This window comes from Triturus cristatus, chromosome 2_1 (assembly GCF_964204655.1).
Source record: "Triturus cristatus chromosome 2_1, aTriCri1.1, whole genome shotgun sequence".
In the NCBI taxonomy this organism is placed as follows: domain Eukaryota; kingdom Metazoa; phylum Chordata; class Amphibia; order Caudata; family Salamandridae; genus Triturus; species Triturus cristatus.
This window is the reverse complement of record NC_140581.1, coordinates 280,092,141-280,115,207: the sequence shown is the minus strand read 5'-3', so window position 1 is coordinate 280,115,207 and position 23,067 is coordinate 280,092,141. Positions and strand designations below refer to the sequence as shown.

Genomic DNA, 23,067 nt, shown 5'->3' with positions numbered 1-23,067 from the left:
GTTTCAAGTAAAACACTATGCATCTGCATACTTAAAATAGATTTAGTGATGGGCAAGTGGGGTCGTGAAATTTACTTTCCATCGTCAAGCACACACACACTGCATTTTCAGGACGACTGGAGGTTGCTATCGAGCCTTGTATGACCACATCAAAGCTTCTGATACTGTCCCGCACACTCAGATTCAACATGCAACCACATACTTAGCAAACTCTGATACCAGGCAATTGTATGAGTGTTACACAGGACTACATTTATATCTGAAACAACAGGTTCGAAAGAGCAATATAAACAATAACAAGCATTGGCCGCGCGGCCGTAAAAGTAAAGGCCGCGCGGTCGTCAAAGCGAAAGTAATCGCGATCAAAGTTGGAAGGGATCACGAACGCGAGGCTGGGACGCGCTGTGTGTTAAGCACGAGAGTTGTGCGCGCGCAGCAGTGATTGGCGGCTGCGCGCGTGCACGCTCGTGTGAACGCAAGCGTTATGCCAGCGCTGGTAGCACTTTGAAATCCCGTATACAAAATGTCTCGCCTGAGACAGCGCATGCGCTAGCTCAGGCGAGACCTAAAAATTGTATACATCTGCTCAAAAGGTGCTTGGGTGGGCATGAAGGGATAAAAAGTTTGAGATATACTGAGCTACGCTACATTTGCAGTCCCAAAATCCCCCAAAAAGCTGGCTGCTGTTCCAGGTCCACAGAACTGGAGAAGGATCCACAGTACTTAAATAATTTGATTGGCTGGACAGAAATTGGCAAAAATTTAATTTTGATGCTGGATCCGCAGCACTGAACGCTGTGCCCCTGGACCCAGTGAGGTCCTGGTGTGGTACCGAGGTGGGAACTTGGGACCCAGCAAAGCACCAAAGTTTCTCAACTATGGTGTTGCAGTCCAGTGCATGCTTTGGCTCTACGAAGCAAAGGGTTGAGGATGACTGTCTGCAGGGAGTTGACTGCAAGGCCTGACCTGCCAGCGGAGGGTTGGCTGTTGACAACCCCCCACCGCGCATGGCCAAAGGGTTGGGCGCAGGTCACCTGCGAGTGTCAGGTGAGGCCAGGCCATGTCATCTAATAACTCATAAGTAATGGAGGACACAGCAGCTGAAATTTGCTACCCGATTGGCTTTTTTTTTTTAAAGTGCTTTCACACATAGTTTTTTAATTTACTGCTCCAAGATCAGCATCCACCCTTTTGGAACTTGAAATGTATAAGAAAAAAGCATAAAATAACACATTGTCTGGCACATCATGACATATGAGTGCACATAGGTCCTCATCCAGCGGCGTCACTATACACATATGCACCACTGCAGGGTTTTTTTCTCTTTTTCTCCTCGTTTGCCTATGCTAAACAGCATCAGCATAAACAATTGGCAAAGACAGTAGGTCTGTATTAGTCCAGTTGTCTTTGTCATGTCTTCTTGTTCTAGAAATCATAGAGGATGGGTGCACTGATAAACAGTATTAAATCTTTATTTATGGTGATTTTTTCATTAACGACGCCTCTATGAATGGCCCCATGTTCCTGCGGAGCAGTCACTGATATTTTATCTGCTGATCTATGCCCCTATTCTACCGCACTGCCTCCTCTCCTTCACCTACTGTGCTCCCGCCTCCTACCTCAGAGGGGTTTGAAGGCATTGACCAAAGCGGGTCATTGCCCAGAACCCCCACCTTCCAATGCCAGCTGGTTCACCTAGTTTCTAAGTTATGTAAACAACTGAAAAATAAGGAGAATTGATCATTAAAACAGGTATGATACAAGCTACCCAATTTACTATTTATGTATGGTTAATTACACGTTGTTGTCGTATTATTCGGGTTTGGTTTTAAGGTGAGGTACACGGGTACATTAAACAGAGAAAGAAAGAGCGCCACGAGCCAACCTTACCACAATCCCACAAGCAAATACAGCTGCATTCTTGAATTCACGAATAAAAAGTGTTTCAATATGAAGATAAATAGGACATTGCTAAATGCTATATTCTATTTTCAGTACAGTGCCATCCAGGGGGCTGAAAATTCACACACAATAAATGAACGAGCCACGTGGACTCAAAAGAAAAAACACCTCTGTGGAATAAGAGGCATCCTAAATGTTATGACCCCGCGGTTCCTCTCGAGGTCACAGCCGAGCCCTTGATTTATTGCAGCCTATCAGACGTGCTCACACCACGATCCCAACAGAGGGTTAAATAAACCTATTTAAAAGCTGCAATTTGAGGCACACACAAACTGGCAATATTTCAATATTTGCACTCTGCGAGGAATTTATAGCTGTAAAGTTTTTAAAGCGGACTGCAACGGACACCAACGAGGGAGCAACTCGAGATGTTCGAGTAAAGGAAGGGAAGCTCTGGACATCGTCAACAGCAAGAAAGCGCAGTCCCCCGTGCACGTCCAGGATGGACACCTGCAGCCGCAGCACCAGGGTGCAGCTGACGTCCTGACAGCGAAGAAAGGACTCTCCAGGGTGACAGAGGAACAGCCATCGGGTTTGACAATGTCAGTGAAATTGAATACAGTGACTAGTGGATTAAAGAAGGTCTAAATAAAACTGTTTGCTGCACGTGCCTGGATGCTTGATAATGCACAGGCAACACGGCATTTTATTTACAACCACAATTTTCACAACAAGGAGAAATGTATTTGATTTCTGGCCTAGTTTCATGGTTTGGGACGGCTCCATCTTGCACATGGGGTGGCAATCACAACCGTGAGTGTAATCATGGACTGAGACAAGGAGCTTGAAAGCATCAAAGCAAATGACAAACTCAGCTGCCGGAACAATTTCTGGTAAAGAACACACACTCACGTGCCCCACCCATCGCACATGTGGATACCACCAACACCAATTAGGCAAGTTAAAAACCGTGGCACATTAGTAAGGTTGGCGCCACCATAGTATTTTAACTTACTGCATACCTGCTAGCAACCGGCAAGATCATGCAAGCAACAACTACTGCAATAGGGCGCGTGTGTGGATCCACCTCAATCAATAGAGACACTGTAGGCTGTACACAAACATGGTGCCGGAGACCTGCTTATGAAACACAGCTGCCCGAGACCACATGGGACCAGCTCTGCTCTCATCACGCTCAGTAGTTTGAGTAGCCCGAACTATATCCGCCCTCAAGAAATGGTTTTATTCTAAACAGCACACTGCATCTTATAAGGAACATATACTATGTTCCAGGCAAGCCCAGAGTGCTAATATGTCATGCAAGGACAACTCTGGTGGTGCAAGGGCAGTGATACATGCATCTATGAACCTGCCAAGACATTTTGTAGTAGAAGAAGACACCAGGATGGGTCAAGTTCCACTAGAAAACATGGGGTTTTCGCAAAACTGCAGCAACACACGGTTACACTTATAACAGAGGTGCTTCTTTAAAAACTTCATTTATTTGTTTTCCAGAGCAGAAACTAGGTCTAGAGTTCTTTTAATTAATAAGTAAAAAATCTTTAACATGATTTAAAAAAATCATAATAACCTTAATTAACAGCATAACATTTGTTTTCCTTTAAGGTTTTTGTATAGCACGGTTGTTGGAAGGTAGTTTATTAGCAGGTGTTGGTAGGTACCTACCACTAGCAAGAAGGTCACAATCACAGTATACGGTCCAGTCAAGGTCTCAATAAATGATTCAGTTACTCAACCCTAGGAGACAGGTGTGTAAAACATTTAAAACACCAATATATTAAATAAGTAAAACACAACTCAATACAAATCCAACACTAATTTCTAAAAATAGGAAATGTGATGATTAAAGTGACACGAAAATGACAGAAATACAATGTAGGCAACTGGAGACATGAACTTTTAAAGAATAAACACTTTCTAGTTCTTAAAAGCCAAAAGCGCCAACTTGGGAAATCTGGTCGTGCTAGACAGTAACAAAGTCAAAGTTTCAGGCCAGCCGCGATGGAGCATGGGTCGGATACAGTGAGAAGTAGCCCGTCAAGTTCTTAACTTCTGACTTAGACATTTTTTGGGAAATTTTTCTTTTGATGTCAAGCAGGTTTCCTCAGAAGGCCGTTTTTCGGTTCGACAACAGTAGCTTGCTTCACCGGGATGCTTCTGTTAATTCCTGGAAGTCTTGTCGATGACGGGGCTTGGCCTGGTGAGCGGCAAGATAGCCACACAGTAGTGTCGCTCTGCCGGCCGCCAAAATAATCCTATAAGTATCCTGCTCCTGACGGGCCATCCACCGGTGTTCTTCGCATAGATGTGCATACTGACTTCAAGAGCGTGCTGTCGGTGTGCTGGTTGGCGGCGGAGTTGCCTTCAAGGGCTACGGGGAGCTCGCCGCGCGCTTCGCCTGCGACCTTGATGGCGGATGTGGGACTGAAGTCGAGCGGACTCCTGTAAGTGCCTGGCCTGTGCTGTGGTGCCTTAGGTGGGGCTTGGGCGAGCCTCGAGACCTGCGGGGACTGCTGCAGCTGTGCTGGAGGGTGCACTCCCGAGCGGACGATAGATCCTTCTGCTGTCGGCGGGATCCGGCAGAGTGCTAGGACTGCGGTGCGCACGGCGCTTCGCAAGGGGCCGGCTCCAATCCATGAGGTAGGCCACAGAACGATCGCAGCCGCCGGCCTTCATTTCCGCGAGGCGCCCCGCATTTGCCCAGATCCTCCACAACTGCTATAACAGCGGCTCTCTGCTTTATACACCGGCCAGAGTTTGGACAGTGAGGCTGCTCATCACGCATTGTGGATTTTTGTTGTGTAGTGCTTGGATTACGTGCGGCCTGCTGTTTGCCATTATCTGGCGGTGGCCTCCAATCAACCGGGGCAACGCTACCTGTGCCGTTGGACTAGCTCCCTAATTATCCCCGGACTGCGGAGCGCTCACCCCGACAATCATCTCAGCCTTCTCACTCGGCCCTCCTACTTTAATATCTGAGACCTGTTGCTCCTGGGGGAGTCACGCAGACGACTCATGCCACTGTATCACTGCGGCGGACATTGGCGCCGCATAGCTCTACACTGCTGCGGTGAGGAACGCACCACATTACACCCCCGCTACAGAGAGCTGGAACTAGCGGGCACATCAACACCTCCACGTGCCCCTGGATTCAAGGACTGTTCACATTTTGTGGATTGCGTCATCGCCGTGCGAAACTTGGGTGCAGGACTGTCTACCCTTCACTCTGCGGGCTGGACCCCCCTTCCTGGACCCCCTTGACCACAGTCTGCGATCTCCCCCCTCATCATCCATCACGAGCTGCGACACATCTCGTCTTACCAGGGCTCTTTCCCTGACCAGCACAATGGGCAAGCCAGAAAAGAACCAGCCTAGGCTGACCGAGTTATGTAAGGGTGGTAAATCCTCGCAGACTGCAGCCTCAGACTCGGAGTTGGACTTGACCGCACCGGCTCCCACGGCGCTGGAAAAGTCATTGTCTGCAATACAGGCCAGCCTACAGGTTATTGATGGCAAGATCGAGGCCCTCAACAACCGGATGGACCATTTTTCTTCAAAATTAGACAAGCACGCAGCGAGAATCGGAGAGGCTAAACAGCGAATCTCGGACGCCGAGGATGGCCTCCAGCAGGTTGCCGCCAAAACCACAGACATTACAAAACTCCTGGCCGTCATTCAGGCAAAGAATGAGGACATTGAAGCGCGCTCTAGGCATAATAATGTGTGCATTTTGTGCCTGCCGGAATCAACAAATGTTGGGCACCTGGAAGACTACGTAGAAACTCTCTTGCGGGATATCTGTGGAGCTGACAACCTTTCCACCATGTTTGCCACAGAGCGGACACACAGCATAGAGCGTCCGAAGCCCGGCGCCCCCCCTAGACCGATCATTACCCGGTTATTGAATTACTGAGACACTGTACTGCGTATCACTCGCTAAAAAGGTACAATCAACTATCAAGGCAATGTTTTATCGTTTTATTCCGACTTTACGGCTACAGTGCAGGCTGCACAAAAGGAGTTCCAGGGGGTCAAGAAGCTGCACATAAAGGAACACTTTCAATAGGCTATGCCCTACCCGGCGCGGCTGCGCATAGGCACTGATGACAACGCCAAGATCTTCACGAACCCGAAGCAGGCTATGAAATATGCCAAATCTCTGCGCCGCAGGCGAAACTCTCCAGCTCCAACGTCGGATGTGGATGACTGATAAGTGAGAGTGCTTATGATCTGACTGCCTTATCCACTAGTTGATGACTCTATATTAGGGTATCATTTTGGATAATAGTGTTGTACTGTATGTTCGATTTGATATACCCACAAGGGCATTTGTAGGATATCGTAATTTTTGCGTTGCATGTTTGTGGTACGACATCCTAGTGTTGACGTTTCCTAGTAGATTCATGTCTTCATGTTTAAGCACTGTGCACAGACAAGATGTGACCCCCCTGGCCCATAGGGCTGGCTGTGTTCCTTATCCCTGGTCTATTACACTTCAAGGGTTCAATATTGTAACCATGGCACTTTGCACACAATGTCATCCGTCATGTTCTTATTGCTGGGCTCGGCTGGATGGCTCATGAGTAGGAGACTGTCACATCACATTGGCAGCCCCCTCCCGCCTTCATCTGGGAGCAGACTTAGCCGCTACGTCCCCCAATGGGTGTTCCCCACATGATGAGTTGTGTCACTTTGTTCTTATTGGGACTGTTCACATTGATGGGATTTGTCTTTGGCACATTGGGGTTGCTAAAGTGGGTGGGGGGAGGGAACGGGTTTTTCTTCTTTATAGTTGTAGGTACTGTGATCAGAATGCACGTTGCAGGTGGGATCCCTGTCACTGTTTGCACGAACTGCACACAATCCAACATTCAGGGTGTGTTAAATATATCTGGAATTGACAATGGGTGAAACATATAAATGCATAACGTGGAATATCCGTGGTCTTAACAACCCCAAGAAAGTCCGCCAAGTGCTTACATATCTAGACAGACATACTGTGCAAGTGACTCTCTTACAAGAATCACACCTGAGTAAACAAACAAAAGCCAGGGTGGCACATAGATGGGCGACTTTCCGATTGGCCTCCTCATACTCTATCTATTCCAGAGGGGTACTCATTCTAATTAAAAAGGGAGTATCATTTCAGCCCATATACACTGGTACAGATACGGAAGGCTGTTGGGCCATGGTACAGGGTAAGTTGGGAAGGACCTTATTAACGATAGTGAACATGTATGGTTCTGTGGTGGATGACCCGACACCCTTTCTACAAATGCTTAATGTTTTGCGGACATGGCCTGAATACGCAGTCATATGGGGAGGCAAACTAAACACCCATCTTAACCTACAAGTGGATAAATCCAATCCATCAGGTGCGCGCACTGTTAGGGTTGCCCAATGTATCAGAGATGCATTGGCGGAAATGGGTTTGGTTGGCACTTGGCGCTTGCGAAACGCTGAAGCTCTGGAGGGTACACATATCACCCCTGCATTCAATAGCTGGTCTCGGCATGACTACTGGCTGCTGAACGAAGAGGCTAATGGGTGGGTCACACATGTCCACACGCTTCCGCGCACATTATCTGATCATATCCCTGTTACTCTCAGCATCTGCATCCCCACAAACCCCCACTTCCCTTTCACCTGACGATTTCGTGCTGAGGCATTGCTTGATCCGATATACAATGAAGTCATCAGAACAGCTATTGTAAAATACTTTGACTTCAATATGGGATCAGTGGACAGTCAGGCCACTTTGTGGGAGGCATTCAAGGTGACATTACGAGGAGTGTGTATCGGTACCACAGCGGGGATCCTGAGAGACATTAGAGGCCAATTGTCAAAAACCGAACAGACCGTGGGTAAATTAGAGAGACAGTATCAGCAGTCACCATCCTCAGACACGTTGGCTCGCATACATGAGTTAGTGGAAGAATACAAAACACTGGCTGACACTGAAGCAAGGTACATAACAAGGAGCCATGTGGCCAGGGCTTATGGTGAAGGGGGATGACCAGGGAGGAGTCTGGCTTCTAAACTGCGCTTCAGGGCCGATCATCACTCGATTGACCAAATAGGGAATGAACACTTTACTCCACACGCCATAGTGGGTCGATTTCAGCAATTCTACTCGTCTAGGTATACCAAGAGGGGCAGAATGGAAGATGAGGCGCTGGACGAATACCTATCAGACACGCCCACAGAAAATATTTGAGCCAGCCCATAGATTAAACTGATGTCCGGGAGGCTATTCTCTCCCTTCCCAATAATAAGGCCCCCGGGCCTGATGGACTAACGGCAGAGTTCTACAAAGCCTATGCAGATCTCCTTGTATCCCACCTTTTGGAAATGTATGCAGAGGCCCATGAGTGCGGGATCCTTCCTTCTTCCCTAAGAAAAGCCCTAATTATCACCCTTCTCAAAAAAGATAAATTACCCACACGTTGTGAATCATATTGCCCCCTATTGTTGATAAATTTAGGTGCAAAAATACTAGCGAAGATTCTGGCTAAAAAACTCCAACCTCTGATGCCTCTTCTTGTACTCCCGGACCAGTCCGGGTTCATGCCAGAGCGATCCACCTCCCATAATCTGCGCACTAGTTTCCCAATGTTCCACATTCTTAATCCTGAGTTATCTGCTGCTGCGGTCATATTGGATGCGACCAAAGCATTTGTCTCCACTGAATGGAAGTATATGTTGCGCATATTGCACAGAATGGGATATCCTTTTATCTTGACGCGATGGATAGAAGGTCCAATATACTGACGCGTCTGTGAGGGTACGCGTGGGTGGACTCACCTCAGAACCGTTTAATACAGAACGCGGTACTAGACAAAGTTGTCCTCTGTCCCCCCCCTTCTTTTTGCCCTCGTTTTAGAGCCGTTAGCTTGTAAAATACGTCAATGCCATAGAGAAGCTGCCCTCAATTTTAATAACTGACTGGTCGGGATTTCCATGTATGCGGACAATATGGTCCTGTTTATCCGTGATCCCAAATTTATCTGTCTCCAATTATCCGAGAATATATTAGGTTTGGCCTATTCTCCGGGCTCCAAATTAACTGGGAGAAATCGGTCATTATTCCTTTAACGCGGATCACGTCTCCGCTCCAGTTAGAATACCCATTGATATGGACTGCAGACCCAGTTAAGTACCTTGGTGTCTGGGTACACCGTGACCCTGACACCATGATCAAAGAGAATTATGGCCCAGCCTATAACACCTTGGTGCAACAAGTGGACAAGTGGTCCAATCTTCCGTTGTCCCTTGCAGACCGTATCGAAGTAGTTCTGTTCTGTAATATTCCGATTAAACTTACCAAACATTTTTTTTTAAACAGTGCACACCCAGCTTTTGAGATTAGTATGGGGGAATAAACAGCCCAGAATTAGCTGGTCTACCCTAACGCTTGATTATGATAAAGGGGGGGGTTCGCTGCTCCTGATTTCTATGTCTATTATCTCTGTGCACAGGCCCAATACGCTTATAATTGGTTCAGGACGCCCAATTATATTCCACACATTGCTGTAGAGGACGGAGATACCCAACCTGTACCACATGAGAGCGTCCTTACACATACTCATAGGCAGACGCCCAGGACTGAGATTAACACTATCGACGCCACTATTGCAGCCTGGCAGGCGATTGGCAAACGTGCGCACAAACTCCCTATATACGCTCCTGCTCTACCTCTGGCCGGTCACGCGGCCTTATCGGTAACTCAGGAAAAAGGGCCCGTAAAAGATTTAAGGGAAGCTGGCATCACACATATGAGCGACCTTTAACTAGGGGATAACTACATTACAGGAGACGACCTAGACTACATTCAAAACCCCACTCGACTCTTCCAGTACTACTGCTACCACTTGAAGCGTGCACTCAGAGATCACTACCCCAGCTTCCCTGCTGAACCCACTACCCTTAAATCACTCCAAATTTTATTAGTTTATTAGTAGCCCCGACCAGGAAAAAACTGATCACCAAATTGTATAAAGTGGTGCAGGATGAAACAGTACGAGGGCCGGATATCAGTCTAAGGCGGTGGAACACATTAGTGACCCCCCCCCCCCCCGATCACTCCGAAAGAGTGGGAACAGATTTGCATGCTGACAGGTCGTCTCACGCCGAATGGCAATCTGCGGATTATTCATTTTAAATTAATTCATCAAATGTATTACACCCCTGTTAAACTATATAAAATGGGCCTCAGAGACTCTGATCAATGTAAGCGCTGTGGTCAATCCAATGCTGATTTCATTCACCTTGCATGGCAGTGTGACCCTGTGTTTAAATATTGGGAGACTGTTGCTACACGTATACACACTATGACGGGTCAGGTTCTGCAGTGCACACCTCTGGAGTGCCTCCTTGATTATGTCCCCCACTTGAAAGCCACCATGGATAGGTGTGATAGAGTGGCCCTCCTACTTGCCAAGAGGCGGGTTATGTTCACTTGGGAGAATAAACTTGCTCCGAAAATTGATGAATGGATTAAAGATCTGGTGTACTGCCGTGAGCAGTTGGAATTGTATGCTGAGGAGTTGCCAGTAACATCCAGAACTACGGATCCGCTAAGAGAACATTTGCTGCTCCAGTCTCATTCTGACACTGGGTGACTTTGACTGGTAATCTGTAAGATTGTGTTACCGCATCGCCCAGAATGCTTAAAATACCCCGACAGGGCGGGACCGTTATTATGCACTTATTGTATCATCTGATCACCAATATGTACCTTTAATTTATTTATTTAGTTTATTATTGATTTAGTTATATTGTTTTGATATGTCAATACGCTGGATGGTGTTGCCAAAACTTCAATAAACAAATAAAAAATAAAAAAGTATTGTCGATGACTTAGAGCTCTGGAGCTTCAGTGGGGCAAACCTGAATTTCAGGCCGGGTATCGGTTCAACGTCGCCGGCATGACTCAACTATGGGTCGGTCAACTTATGGAGCATTTTGGTCAAAATGCTCCAAATGATCAGAAGTTCCTTTTGGGTTCTTGATGGGTCCTCAACACAAGCCAAGGTGCCAGAAGCTAAAAGTTGCTACTTAGAGAGTTGGGACTACAGTTACCATGCACCTTGCCAAATCAGTCATAGTCCAGCTGAAAGTGGTCAGCATGTTTCTTCTTGGTGTAGATGGTACAAGTGGAGCTCTACTAACCTGTTGCTTTCAGAGAATTCACTCCTTAAACGTTTGATGCAAGGCTTAGTTCTTTTACTGTAGGGCTAAAGTGTGCAGCAGGTACAGTCATTCAGAGTGCAGTCCCATTGGTGCAGATCAGGGGTTCCAGCAGGACAGTCCTTCTTGAGGTAAGGATCTAAGTTGCTGGCCAGCTCTCAAATATTTATCCAGGCTTCTGGGCTGGCAAGCATGGGGGCTCTCATGGCCAATGGGGTGCAGGGTGCCACCCTCAAAGATGACCACTTCCGCTCAAGTCTTGCAAATCCTTGGCCCAGAAAGAACTGTTCTTTAAAAACCAAAATGGAGAAAATATCTCCTGGAGCTTTAGGTCTGGCTAACCCAACTTACAGGGTTGGCTAACTATACCTAACACTTCCCTTACAGCCCCTCTGCTAGTTCAATAACAGGGGCTCCCATCTGGCTTGGGGTGCAGGAAGAAGGGGTCATCCTGGGTCCTGTCATAAGTGTCTTTCCCTCTTTGAAGACCAGTTTGGCTACCCAGCCCCCTTCCTGCATTTTGCTCTGCAGATTTCCTACCCCAAAATGTCACTTGATTTGCTTTCAGGCCACTTCACACCTCATCAGAGCAGCTTTGCTCAGCCTGTAAAAAGCTGGCCAATCAGGAAAAGCTACTCTAGCTCAGAAATAAGGCACATCAGAAAAGCAAGTTCTATTACTTCTTTTCTGTCATAGTTATAATTAATCTAGCCTTGGAAAGTTGTTGGATGTATTCCAACTATTTAGACATTTTGAAGTATAATTTTAGCTCCCTCCTGTCATAATATATCACAGCACTCTGAATATAGTGCAGTAAACAAGTTTAGTCCAATAAGTAAGTATCACAAAGAGTTCAATCCAATTCTTGTTTATTTTATGCACCTTGAGGTCTTCAATGACAAAGTGACATTAAGAGGCACAGCCAACACCTTACGTCAAGGAAGTAACTTATTCAAGGCCCTTTTTGTGGTCAATATCATAAAAGTCAATAGATATAGTCGAATGTTTACAAGTTGTGATTTTCAATCTTCTCTCCAAATATTAAGTGGTTGTCTGTCTAGTTGAGAACTGTCATAAAAATTAGCAAATAAGTCTTCATACCAAATTTCTATGGTTTGAATTTACTGATTAGCCTCTGAGCCAGTCAGTTTGATCTATGAAATGAAAGTAGTATTGTTATAAGACAATTAAAAGGTGCTCCAAGTATCTCCATAGTGCCACCATTTTCATCCATTACCAAATTAACTAAAGGTGGTCAGATAAAATCTTAATAATTTTTAAAACAAATTTGCATAGACAGTCTGGTATGGCATGGTAAAGTAAAGGGAAGCAGAATTTCCACTTGCATAAAAGATCTGGTAAACTCCTATAAGCAACGCTGAGCCATCTGCAACTGTCGCGTCCTAAGCTCAGGTGTGATAGCCTGTGGTGCTACGGTACTACAATGGGGGAAAATTAAATAGGCAGTTTTTCCCTCACCGGAGCATATTAACAATGTTTTTATAATGTCACTGCATATAGTTACAAGGCACCCTACCTATGTGGCACCTAGGGGAGATATTAGGGATGACTTGCATATAAATATAAGGTAGTTTAAGACTTTGGAATTACCTTTAATTCCAAAGTCAAATTTGAATATAGTTTTACTTTAAAACCAGCCTGCAAAGTAGGGCTGACTTTAGAAAATAATGGCAGCAGGCAACACAGTAGAGCACACTTAAGTGCATTAAATCTACTGGGTCTCCAAACCTACATGCCCTACCATATACTAAGGGCTTAAAGGTAGATTGTCATACCAATTGTAATTACACCTAATTACCATATATCTTTTAAACAGAGCACATGCCCTGAGTCTAGTTAGTAGAGCCCAGGGCACAATCAGAGTCAGTAACCACCAGTATCAGTCAAGAAATGGGAGTGATCAGGGAAAAAATTATGAGTTATTCACAATTGTAATAAAAAATATAAATTTTTCAAAAACGTATCACTTTCTTTACAAGCATGAGAAAGTCCTGAGGTTGTTGACTCCTATGCCCTCTCAGTATTTCCCCAAAACAATGCACTCAAGTGTCATCCAGCAGTACAAAAAAGGATAAAAGCAGCATGAATACCTTCTACATATAAGACAACAAAAGCATTATATCCAACCCACAAGCCAATTTTATTCCTAAATAAGGAACAAAATTGCTACTCAATGTTACCCACTAACACTTGCTCTGTATAGAGTAGCATTACTTTAATGATTCCACAACGTCCTTCCGTTTTCGCCATAGGTTTTCATGTTCAAGGAAGTACGTGAGGGAGCCCCTTCCATTATTTGCGGTAATCATGAATCAGACACAAACGGATGTTTGTACCTTAATCACTATTACAATTCGTATGCATGTATGAGAAGGAACCATCAGTTTCTCCGTGCCTTTATTTCACAATGAAAACCTGGCAAAATCAGTGCAAGGAAATAATGCAACATTCAGAGATTTGCAGCTCAGATCATGGAAACCTACAATATTAACACATTACTTCCATTCCCACATGCAGAATGCAAATCAGGGGAACAAAACCACACCAGAGGAAAAAACAACACCCATGGTGTCAGTATTTTCTCAAGTAGCTTATAGCACAGTTCCTTTAATTAGGGTATAGCCTTTAACGTTCGACCACCACCTGGTTGACAAAGAATGACTTATTTACAACAGCTCTCTGATGCACCAGCAGAGAAGGGCTACAATGAATTCCATCAAACGTGTATTTTCTGCTCTAACACAATTGAAACCATGCTTTAGCCTCATAGTTTAGCCATACATGCAGCTGCTGGGCAGCACATTGTGTTTATGATCCTTAAATAAAATCGTTGTTTTAAGACAGCTAATGGTGCATCCATCGCAGACATACAGAAAATGTTAACACTTGGTTATTGGTTTAAATTTTCTGCAGAACAATTTGTATACAGGGTTCATGTACTTGAAAAGTCTGTAACAGGGGATATATGCTTTAGAAAGACCACCTGGCCAAGAAGAGAAATTATCTATCACTATAGGCCTCTCATGTTCAGACTTTAAGGGCAATCCTCAGCAATTAGGACACACCAGGTTAACAAATATTACATTCAAACAAGATACATGTGGCTCTAACAAACTTTAGTTTCATTCATTATCTTCAATATTCAGACATACTCAGCTCCTGAGACACAGGCCTTCTCACATCTAACAAGAAAATGTGCATGTTTGTGAGAGTGACCCACCATCTTAGACTATCATGAATTCTGAAAATTTTGAAGTCGAAGCATCCAGACTTGCATTGTTGTACAAGCGTTGTATGCCATTAGACGGTGTGCTTTTATATATAACCTGTACAAGTATAGTTATATAGTGCAGTGTTCCATGACACTCAAGTCCCCCTATGTCAAGCAGCTGCTGTGAGGTGCCTTCTGTTCTGTGGATTGAGGAACAGTTAAGGTGAGGGGGCTGTTAGCACATGGAGCAGGTTTGTGAAGACTAGAAATCTAGACTGAGGGATGACTGATAGACGTGCTAAAGCCAGTAAATAAATACAATTCATTACACAATTGTTCTTGTAGGAGAATGCGGTATGCTTAAGGCTTGGAACAGGAAACTATCAAGAATAATTACTTACGTCATCTTCCTCCTGGACATCACCTTCATCATCATCATCGTCACTGTCTTTGTAACCAGGAGGTAGAGGCGGACCAATCAATTCATCCTCAGCATCTTCAGCTCGGTGGGATCGTGAATGATTAGGTGGTAGAGGGGGTCCAATTATCTCTTCATCTGTACTTTCCTCACTTTCACTACTATCCGAATCACTGAAAATAATGCAAACGATATGCATTCTAATCATGGTTTTCCAATAGTTAGCTCATTCCAAGCTTATTATCTAGCACAAACACACATACCTTCCTTAAATGTGGACCACAGAAGGAGTAAAATATGGTACAGTCAATAATTGTTAAAATGTTGTAAATGCAAGACACATAAAAGACTTAATGGTGCACAAGAAATCAAATCGGTTACTGATTGCTTACGCTGGTCTGCTAGAAGCCAACGAATCAGCTCTATCAGACAGAAAGGTTATCAAACCACTACAAACTACAGAGGACACAACACTGAAAAGCTAGACACACCAAAAGACAAAAGTTTGCAACAGATCTCACCAATTACTTACATGCCCTGAGCTTCAGTCAAACTAGTATTGGCACAACACTCAGCAGGTCACACACTTGACCTAGAATTCACACATAATACTATTATTACATTATCTAATCTACTGATGCAACATCAGATTGCTCTGAGGGTTCCACAGAAGTCACCAAAGTTGGCACTGGATCTTATCACTTAAACAGCCAGGTCTTGAAGATTTTCCTAAACACGATTAAGCTAATAATCAGGAATATTTGAATTGGAAGACCATGACGACTGCGGTCAAAGGTGCAAACCTTAAGTATGCCAATGGAATTTTTCTGGGCCACACAGATTGTATTTGTGTATCCTTCTAATGATACAGAATGTGGCAGCTAGATTAGACTTTGACCCATTAGACTGGTAGAACTTGTACTACACCGCTCCTGAAGAAATTGCATTGATTACCGCTTAAACAGTGTATTACATTTAAAATCTGTTGTTTAACTTTCCAACGTTTTGCACAACTTGGCTCCAGATTTCCTAGTCCATTGGCTAGTGAGTAACTCTCAAAAGAGAGGTTTCGGCTTGTCAACAATTCATTAGTAAACCAAGGAAAAGTTATTCCCATTTATTTTTAAAACACGACTGGCTATCCAAGCAGCAAGTTCATGCCCAGTTTTATCGATCCAGTCTCTGAACTCCTCGGTGCACTTATTCGAGATCTCACTTAATGATGGCTTGGTGTTCTCTAATAGTTCATACATAAGTGGTTTATCGATTTTGTCACATCTCAGAAGAACCTTACAATCCCTTGGCTGGTCGTCCTTCCTCCAGGGAATAATCAGCAATATCCTAATAAAGTAGTGATCTGACTATCCACATGTTCCCAAACTAATTATCTCAAACCTCTAATCCAAAACCTGAACAAGGTCGAGCGTATGGCCTTTACCATGCGTCGGTTCTTTATTATGATGTGTTAAATTAAGAGAATTCATCTATTCAAATAACTGCAGCCCTTCAAAACTAGTGTCTAACCCATCGGCCCAGTAGTTATAGTCCCCTACTACCAATAGCTTATTATAATTAATCAATGGGAAACATACATCTGACTTCAACTTAGCAACCTCGATCGCACAAACAGCTGATTGGGATAACCTAAATGAGAAAAAGCGCAACCGGATAAGAACCATACTCCACGGGGTAATTCTCACTGAATATCTGAGGAACAACACCGCGCCAAGAGGCCTGATAGTCACGAATGCCCCTCGTATCTTTCTAGAGGATCCCATCTTTCGGAAGGACTGGGCCCAAATAGCGTGGAGATGCACCCGTGACTGGATGATTCTTATCATCCAAACATCTAAACGCCTCTCCGATGCATTCCTCATAGAAATACAAACCACGGAATCGCACTTCAAAGCCACTCTCTCCTCTTTCAAGAAAAAACTAGAGGAAACCAATAAAGAAATAAACGAATACAAAGAAGGCCTCACCCAAAGCAAGATTACCAAATTTCAAAAGGATCTCAAAAGATTCTCCTATACTAAGACCTATCCCTACGCCGCAGCGGACTTCCAACCACCCAATCGGGCGGACATGTCAGGGACAACATCAGATGAAGACTCATCCGGAAGCAGCAGCTCCAGCAATAGCAGCTATCGCCGACGCCAGCAAGGCAGAGGGGGCTCCATAGGATGGCAACAACCGTGGACCCCGGGGCCCCGGGGACCCAACGTACTATACCCACCCATGTATCCCCCAATACACCCACAATTCGGATATGGCTGGAACCCACCATTTGGTCCACCACCACCATACATGAACCAAAACCAACCACAGCCTTTTTTAGGAAGAGGCCGAAGAGGTCGCGGAAGGAGACGCAGAGGGAACACAGTACACTGGCAAGACGACCCTCCACAGGGAGCACAGACGAGGAGCCAAAACAGAGACCAACAACCAGGCCCGAGCACACGCTAAGCCTCATCACCAACCTCTCCCAATATATTCTAACACCTACAGAGGAAGCCATCCTTGAAAAAGGTCTAGGCTATGTACCCACGACCAAGTTGGATAAATTCAAACTACATTGCGAACTAGCTGAATTCTTTCGCAAACTAAAACTTAAGGCATTCTTCGAGAACACTCCGATTCTCCCTGACCCTAGTGACCAGGGGGACACCACCCTCCGGGTAAAATCTACATTCATGCCCCCCCCCCGAGCTCTATCCCACCTGAAATCTTGGTCTATGAACAAGCAGTGTTCAAGGAAATCGAAGCCCTCGAAGAACCCCACACATTTCAAAACACTAGTAAACAAGAACGGCTGGCCCTACAATCACTGAAGAACAACCCTGATATAATCATCAAACCCGCCGACAAAGGGGGAGGCACAGTAATCCTCAACAGAGAGGACTACCACCACGAATGTCAGCGCCTACTCAATGACACTAAGAACTACGAACTGCTCACTCATGATCCCAGCATCTCACTCAAAGCGAACATCCAAACCCTAGTAGGAGAAGCTGAACAGAGTGGGCACATTTCAAAAAGTGAGGCCAAATTCCTCACCACCACCCATGGGAAAATACCATACTTTTATACTGTTCCCAAAATCCATAAGAACAGGTTTCCCCCCCAGGTCGCCCGATCGTTTCAGGCATTGGGTCCCTTTTGGAACCCCTCTCACGCTTCTGTGACCACTTCTTACAACCCCTGGTCCAGTCCACTAGCACGTATCTCAAAGATACTAAAGATCTGCTAGGACTCTTAGCTAACATTCACTATGACCCTGACAGCTCTTTTTTGGTGTCGCTGGATGTGGAAAGTCTGTACACCAGCCTCCCCCAAGATGACACCCTACGCGTTCTAGAAGAGGCCCTCAATGGGACTTATTGGCAATACCACACGCCTCCCTCATTTGTACTGAAGTGCGCCACCCTCGCACTCAAAGAGAATTACTTCGAATATGAGGGTAAGCTCTACCTACAGAAGTATGGTACATCAATGGGGAGCGTTTTCGCTCCCAGCATAGCGGGCCTGTATGTTTTCAGCTTCGAGACCAAACATCTGCTCAGCAACAATCAGCCACGTATCCCACATATTAAGTTCTACAAGCGCTACATTGATGACATCCTCCTCATCTGGGAAGGATCGAGCGAATCACTCACCGCCTTCTGTGACTGGCTAAGCACATGTGACCCTAACTTACGTTTCACACACAGTTTTGACAGATACCATACCACCTTTCTAGATCTCGACATCCATGCAGTTGCAGGAGGACTCATGAGCAAAACACATTTCAAACCTACTGCACGTAACTCCCTCCTTCACTTTTCCAGCTTCCACCCACGGGCCCTCCGTGAAAACCTCCCGTATGGCCAATTTTTGCGACTTCGCAGAAACTGCAGTGACCCCAAAGACTACAAAATACAAGCCCAAGACCTCTGCCATAAACTGCACCAACGCGGCTACCCGAAACACATAACCAAGACCGCAAGTAAGAGGGCCAGAAATCAAAACCGAAATGGTCTACTGACAACGTACCCAAAAGAACCCACCCCCCCTCCACTCACATGTGTCACCACTTACAACACAGTGTCCAACAAGGTTGCGCAGATCATTAAAAAGAACTGGAAGATCCTCAACACAGGCCACCTGAAATGGGAACCTCCCCTTCTTTCAACTAAAAGAGCCAGATCCATCAAGGACACCATAGTGTCTACTAGACCAGGGGTCCCCGTCAGACCTTCCAACACGGTGCTTAACGCCTGGGGCCTCCCCAACATCAAGGGGCACTACCCTTGCGGTAACTGCAGCATATGCCATATCACAGAGACAACCAAATATCTGAATTTGGAACCTGGGAAGACATGGGAGTTACGAAAACACACCAACTGCAACACAGAGAATGTTGTATACCGGATCATATGTCCGTGCAATCTGACCTACATTGGTATGACCACCCGCAAAGTCAAAACCCGAATCTGTGAGCATCGCAGCACCATACGCTGCAAGAAAAACACCACAAAAATGACAAATCACTTCTTGGAAAAAGGCCACACGACCAACGACATGAGATGGGTCATACTCGAAGCCCTGGACAACAACATTCCCAACATCCAGACTCGCCTCCTGGAACAGGAACAAAGATGGATATATCGTCTTTCGAGCCACATCACTGGTTTGAACGATAATATCCCTTGGAACTGCCTGAGAAAGTCCTGACAACCTGATACCACTTTATTACGCCTAAATCTGTAGCTCGTACTGACATCATAGGCTCCCCCATCGTTCGTTCCCGTTTCGGCTTATCCGGCCATCTGACATTTCTACTTTCGCACAGGCCCTGGCTCCTACTACACAGCTGGCCGCAGATGCCCATGTCCCCACCCGTAACTCTCCTACTACACCATTCCCGGGCACTTTATAGAATTGTCTTGTCTCAATCCCAACCAGGCTCTCACTCCTGTGTGGGCACATGGTTTTTGTGTTACTTGGTCGCCCTCTCTGCTGTTCCCAGTATTCCTGGGCTCTATTCACACCATTCGCGACTTGTTTCTTTCACGCATGCTCGCGGGACTCCGACTGCTCCTCTGAGCAGGCGCCCCTAACCGCTGGTGACCTTACGCGCATGCGCGCTAGCCTCACGCTACACATACACGCATGCGTGGTCCACTCGGCAACGCCCTAGCTTGCCAGCACGGACGCACGTACACAATGGCGCTCCTTTCTATTTATTTTCCTCTCCCCCGGGGTCCGTCAGCATCCGGGACTTCGGGAGGCCACAGTAGGTGCAAGGCGATGGTAGCTTCACAACCAAGTAAGGTGTCTCCCACTCGCTCTAGCTGGATACCGTCACTTTCCTGCCTACCTCGCATTCTAATCTTGTTATTTCTTTTGCCTACAGAATTGTTGTAAGAGGCGCCCCCCTCCCGCTTCCTGCATAGCGCCTTCACTCAGCCATAGTGTAATTATCCTTTTCCCCTTTTCCCTCCCCCTGCTGTTTCGCGCACTGTGTTTCTTTTATTGAGCCTGTGCCCATCACTTACCTCTAGCGCTTGGAGGCTATATTCAGCCCCTTCCCACCAGCGCAGATTGGGCCTCTCACACCTCATGCAGAGGTTTCGCAACCATTGCCAGTATAATCACTTGGCGCTATTCGTGTGAAATTCACCAGTAGTCCTGTGTAGTGCCGTAATACCTACCACTTGGCACCCTTAGTTCACATAGCGCTTTGCGTACAACCTAGCATTCCTAATGGTCTTGCCTCCGCCTTTTCGCATAGCAGCATGATACACCTCATATGTATGTGTGTCACCTACGGTACGTTCATTGAAGACAGGTTTGATTATTCACAGCACCTAAAATCTATTTGTATGTTGCCTGCCATCCAGGGCACCAATGTTGATTTCTTATGTGTCTTGTGTGCTGTCTTGTTTTCTCCCACAGGTTTGCGCCGCAGTGTCCGCTATTGTGTTGACACCGCGTTCCACACACCTTAGCGAGTGTGTAGGTAACTTATATTTTTAATTTTTTTCACCACGTGGCACATCACCTTTTGCCACTCACTTCACACTGGTCCTGACGAAAGCTCCTTACTACTTTTATTCGTGAGCTGAAACATGTAGACCCACCACATAGCCAACTAACAGATAATTATTTCTCCATTTAGTTGCATCACACATCTTTTTAATCAATACCCTGAGCCGCCAATAATAAATCTTCTAATGGCAAGGATTCTCAGCGGTATTTTTTAATTATCACCACATCACATTTTTGCACTACACCAGCTCCGCTGTAGTCAGGCGTCGCAGCACAACCGGGAGGCATTCGGCCACCCGGTTGGGGCCCCAATGATGAAGCATGACACCAACCAGGTTGGTGTGTGAGGGGGCCTTTTAACCCACTTGGTGGGTTCCCAAACATTGCTTCATTTTGACCGTACCACACTACATTGGGTTTGTCCACCTTTGACGAAGCTTATCTAAATCCAGGGGATACGGACACAACCCCCCTAGTTTTCCCTAGCTCTCCCATTGTTCTTTACAAACATATAGTAGAACATTTCCTCATTTAGACAATCAAGTCCATTAAGGTGCAAGCAAAATAATTTTTACAAAAAAGGTGCACAGATCATGTTTCTTATTTAAAATATGTTAAAAAGCAAATTAAAGTCAGAACCAATACTAATATACAGTACAAGTATCTGTTTACAGTATCATAAATGATCATGGATCGTTGATCAAAGGGAAATTTAGCAGGTCAGCAGTTTTTGGCTTAATGTTTCTAAGGCTAATAGACAACATATGATTACATTTGGCAGTGCCTACCAAAACAGCACAAGTAGACTTAAAAATAAAAATATCGCAAATACGATATAAAATACTGTGCTCTGAAATGGTAAAGTGCTAGATTGGTCAATGTCTACCAAAGCTAGCTGCATAGTGTACCCTACAATTTAAATACCAGAGATTCTGTATAAAATACTGTGCTGTAAAGTGGTTAAGTGCTAGATCTAGTGCTAATCCAAAAGAGTAGGCAAACATTTGGAAGGCCAAATGACTTCTAAATAAATGATAACTAAAGTTTTTTTTTTTTTTAATTACAGAAAAAGGCTCTGTGTCAAGGTGTACATTCGTATCTTTCCCACCATTTACTTTATCGTGAGTAAAATGACTAACTGCCTTTACGTTTCAAACTATCTTTGATCAGAGCAGAACTATAAAGAAAGTATAAAAAGAATTTGAGCAAACGAGCACAAGAACTTTAAGCCTTGGAACTTTTAAACTTGCTGACTCAGGAAGCGATAATTACTCGTTCAATCGGGTTGTCAGCTTTAAAACAATCATCGGGTGTTGCTTGTGATAACACCAGGATAAAATTACAACCTTCCACTACCAGCCTAACCGCTATTACCTCGGATAGTTCTTTATTCTGCGTAGGACATCCGCGCAAGGCTGGACTAAGTTCCTGAGGCAACGATTGATGGTGCAGTGTTCCTTAATTCTGTTCCTACTGTATATACGATTGATGGTGCAGTGTTCCTTAATTCTGTTCCTACTGTATATACGATTGATGGTGCAGTGTTCCTTAATTCTGTTCCTACTGTATATACGATTGATGGCGCAGTGTTCCTTCATTCTGTTCCTATTGTATATACGATTGATGGCGCGGTGTTCCTTCATTCTGTTCCTACAGTATATACGATTGATGGCGCGGTGTTCCTTAATTCTGTTTCTACTGTATATACGATTGATGGCGCAGTGTTCCTTAATGCAGTTTCTACTGTATATACGATTGATGGCGCAGTGTTCCTTAATTCTGTTTCTACTGTATATACGATTGATGGCACAGTGTTCCTTAATGCAGTTTCTACTGTATATACAATTGACTGTATATACGATTGATGGCGCAGTGTTCCTTCATTCTGTTCCTACTGTATATACGATTGATGGCGCAGTCTTCCTTAATTCTGTTTCGACTATATATACGATTGATGGCGTTGTGTTCCTTAATTCTGTTTCGACTGTATATACGATTGATGGCGCAGTGTTCCTTAATGTAGTTTCTACTGTATATACGATTGATGGCGCAGTGTTCTTATATGCAGTTTCTACTGTATATACGATTGATGGTGCAGTGTTCCTTAATTCTGTTTCTACTGTATATACGATTGATGGTGCAGTGTTCCTTAATTCTGTTTCTACTGTATATACGATTGATGGCGCAGTGTTCCTTCATTCTGTTCCTACTGTATATACAATTGATGGCGCAGTGTTCCTTAATGCAGTTTCTACTGTATATACGATTGATGGCG

The 23,067-nt window shown here is 45.0% G+C and overlaps 1 protein-coding gene across 1 annotated transcript in view; it reads right to left on the bottom strand.

Annotated features, from left to right (window-relative positions):
- Positions 1-23,067, bottom strand: part of WDR70 (WD repeat domain 70) — a 1,822,964-nt gene that overhangs the window by 1,657,259 nt on the left and 142,638 nt on the right. The window contains exon 4 of the mRNA XM_085631103.1: positions 14,746-14,935. Coding sequence (XP_085487229.1) covers positions 14,746-14,935 — 190 coding nt within the window. The remainder of the gene's footprint in view (positions 1-14,745; positions 14,936-23,067) is intronic.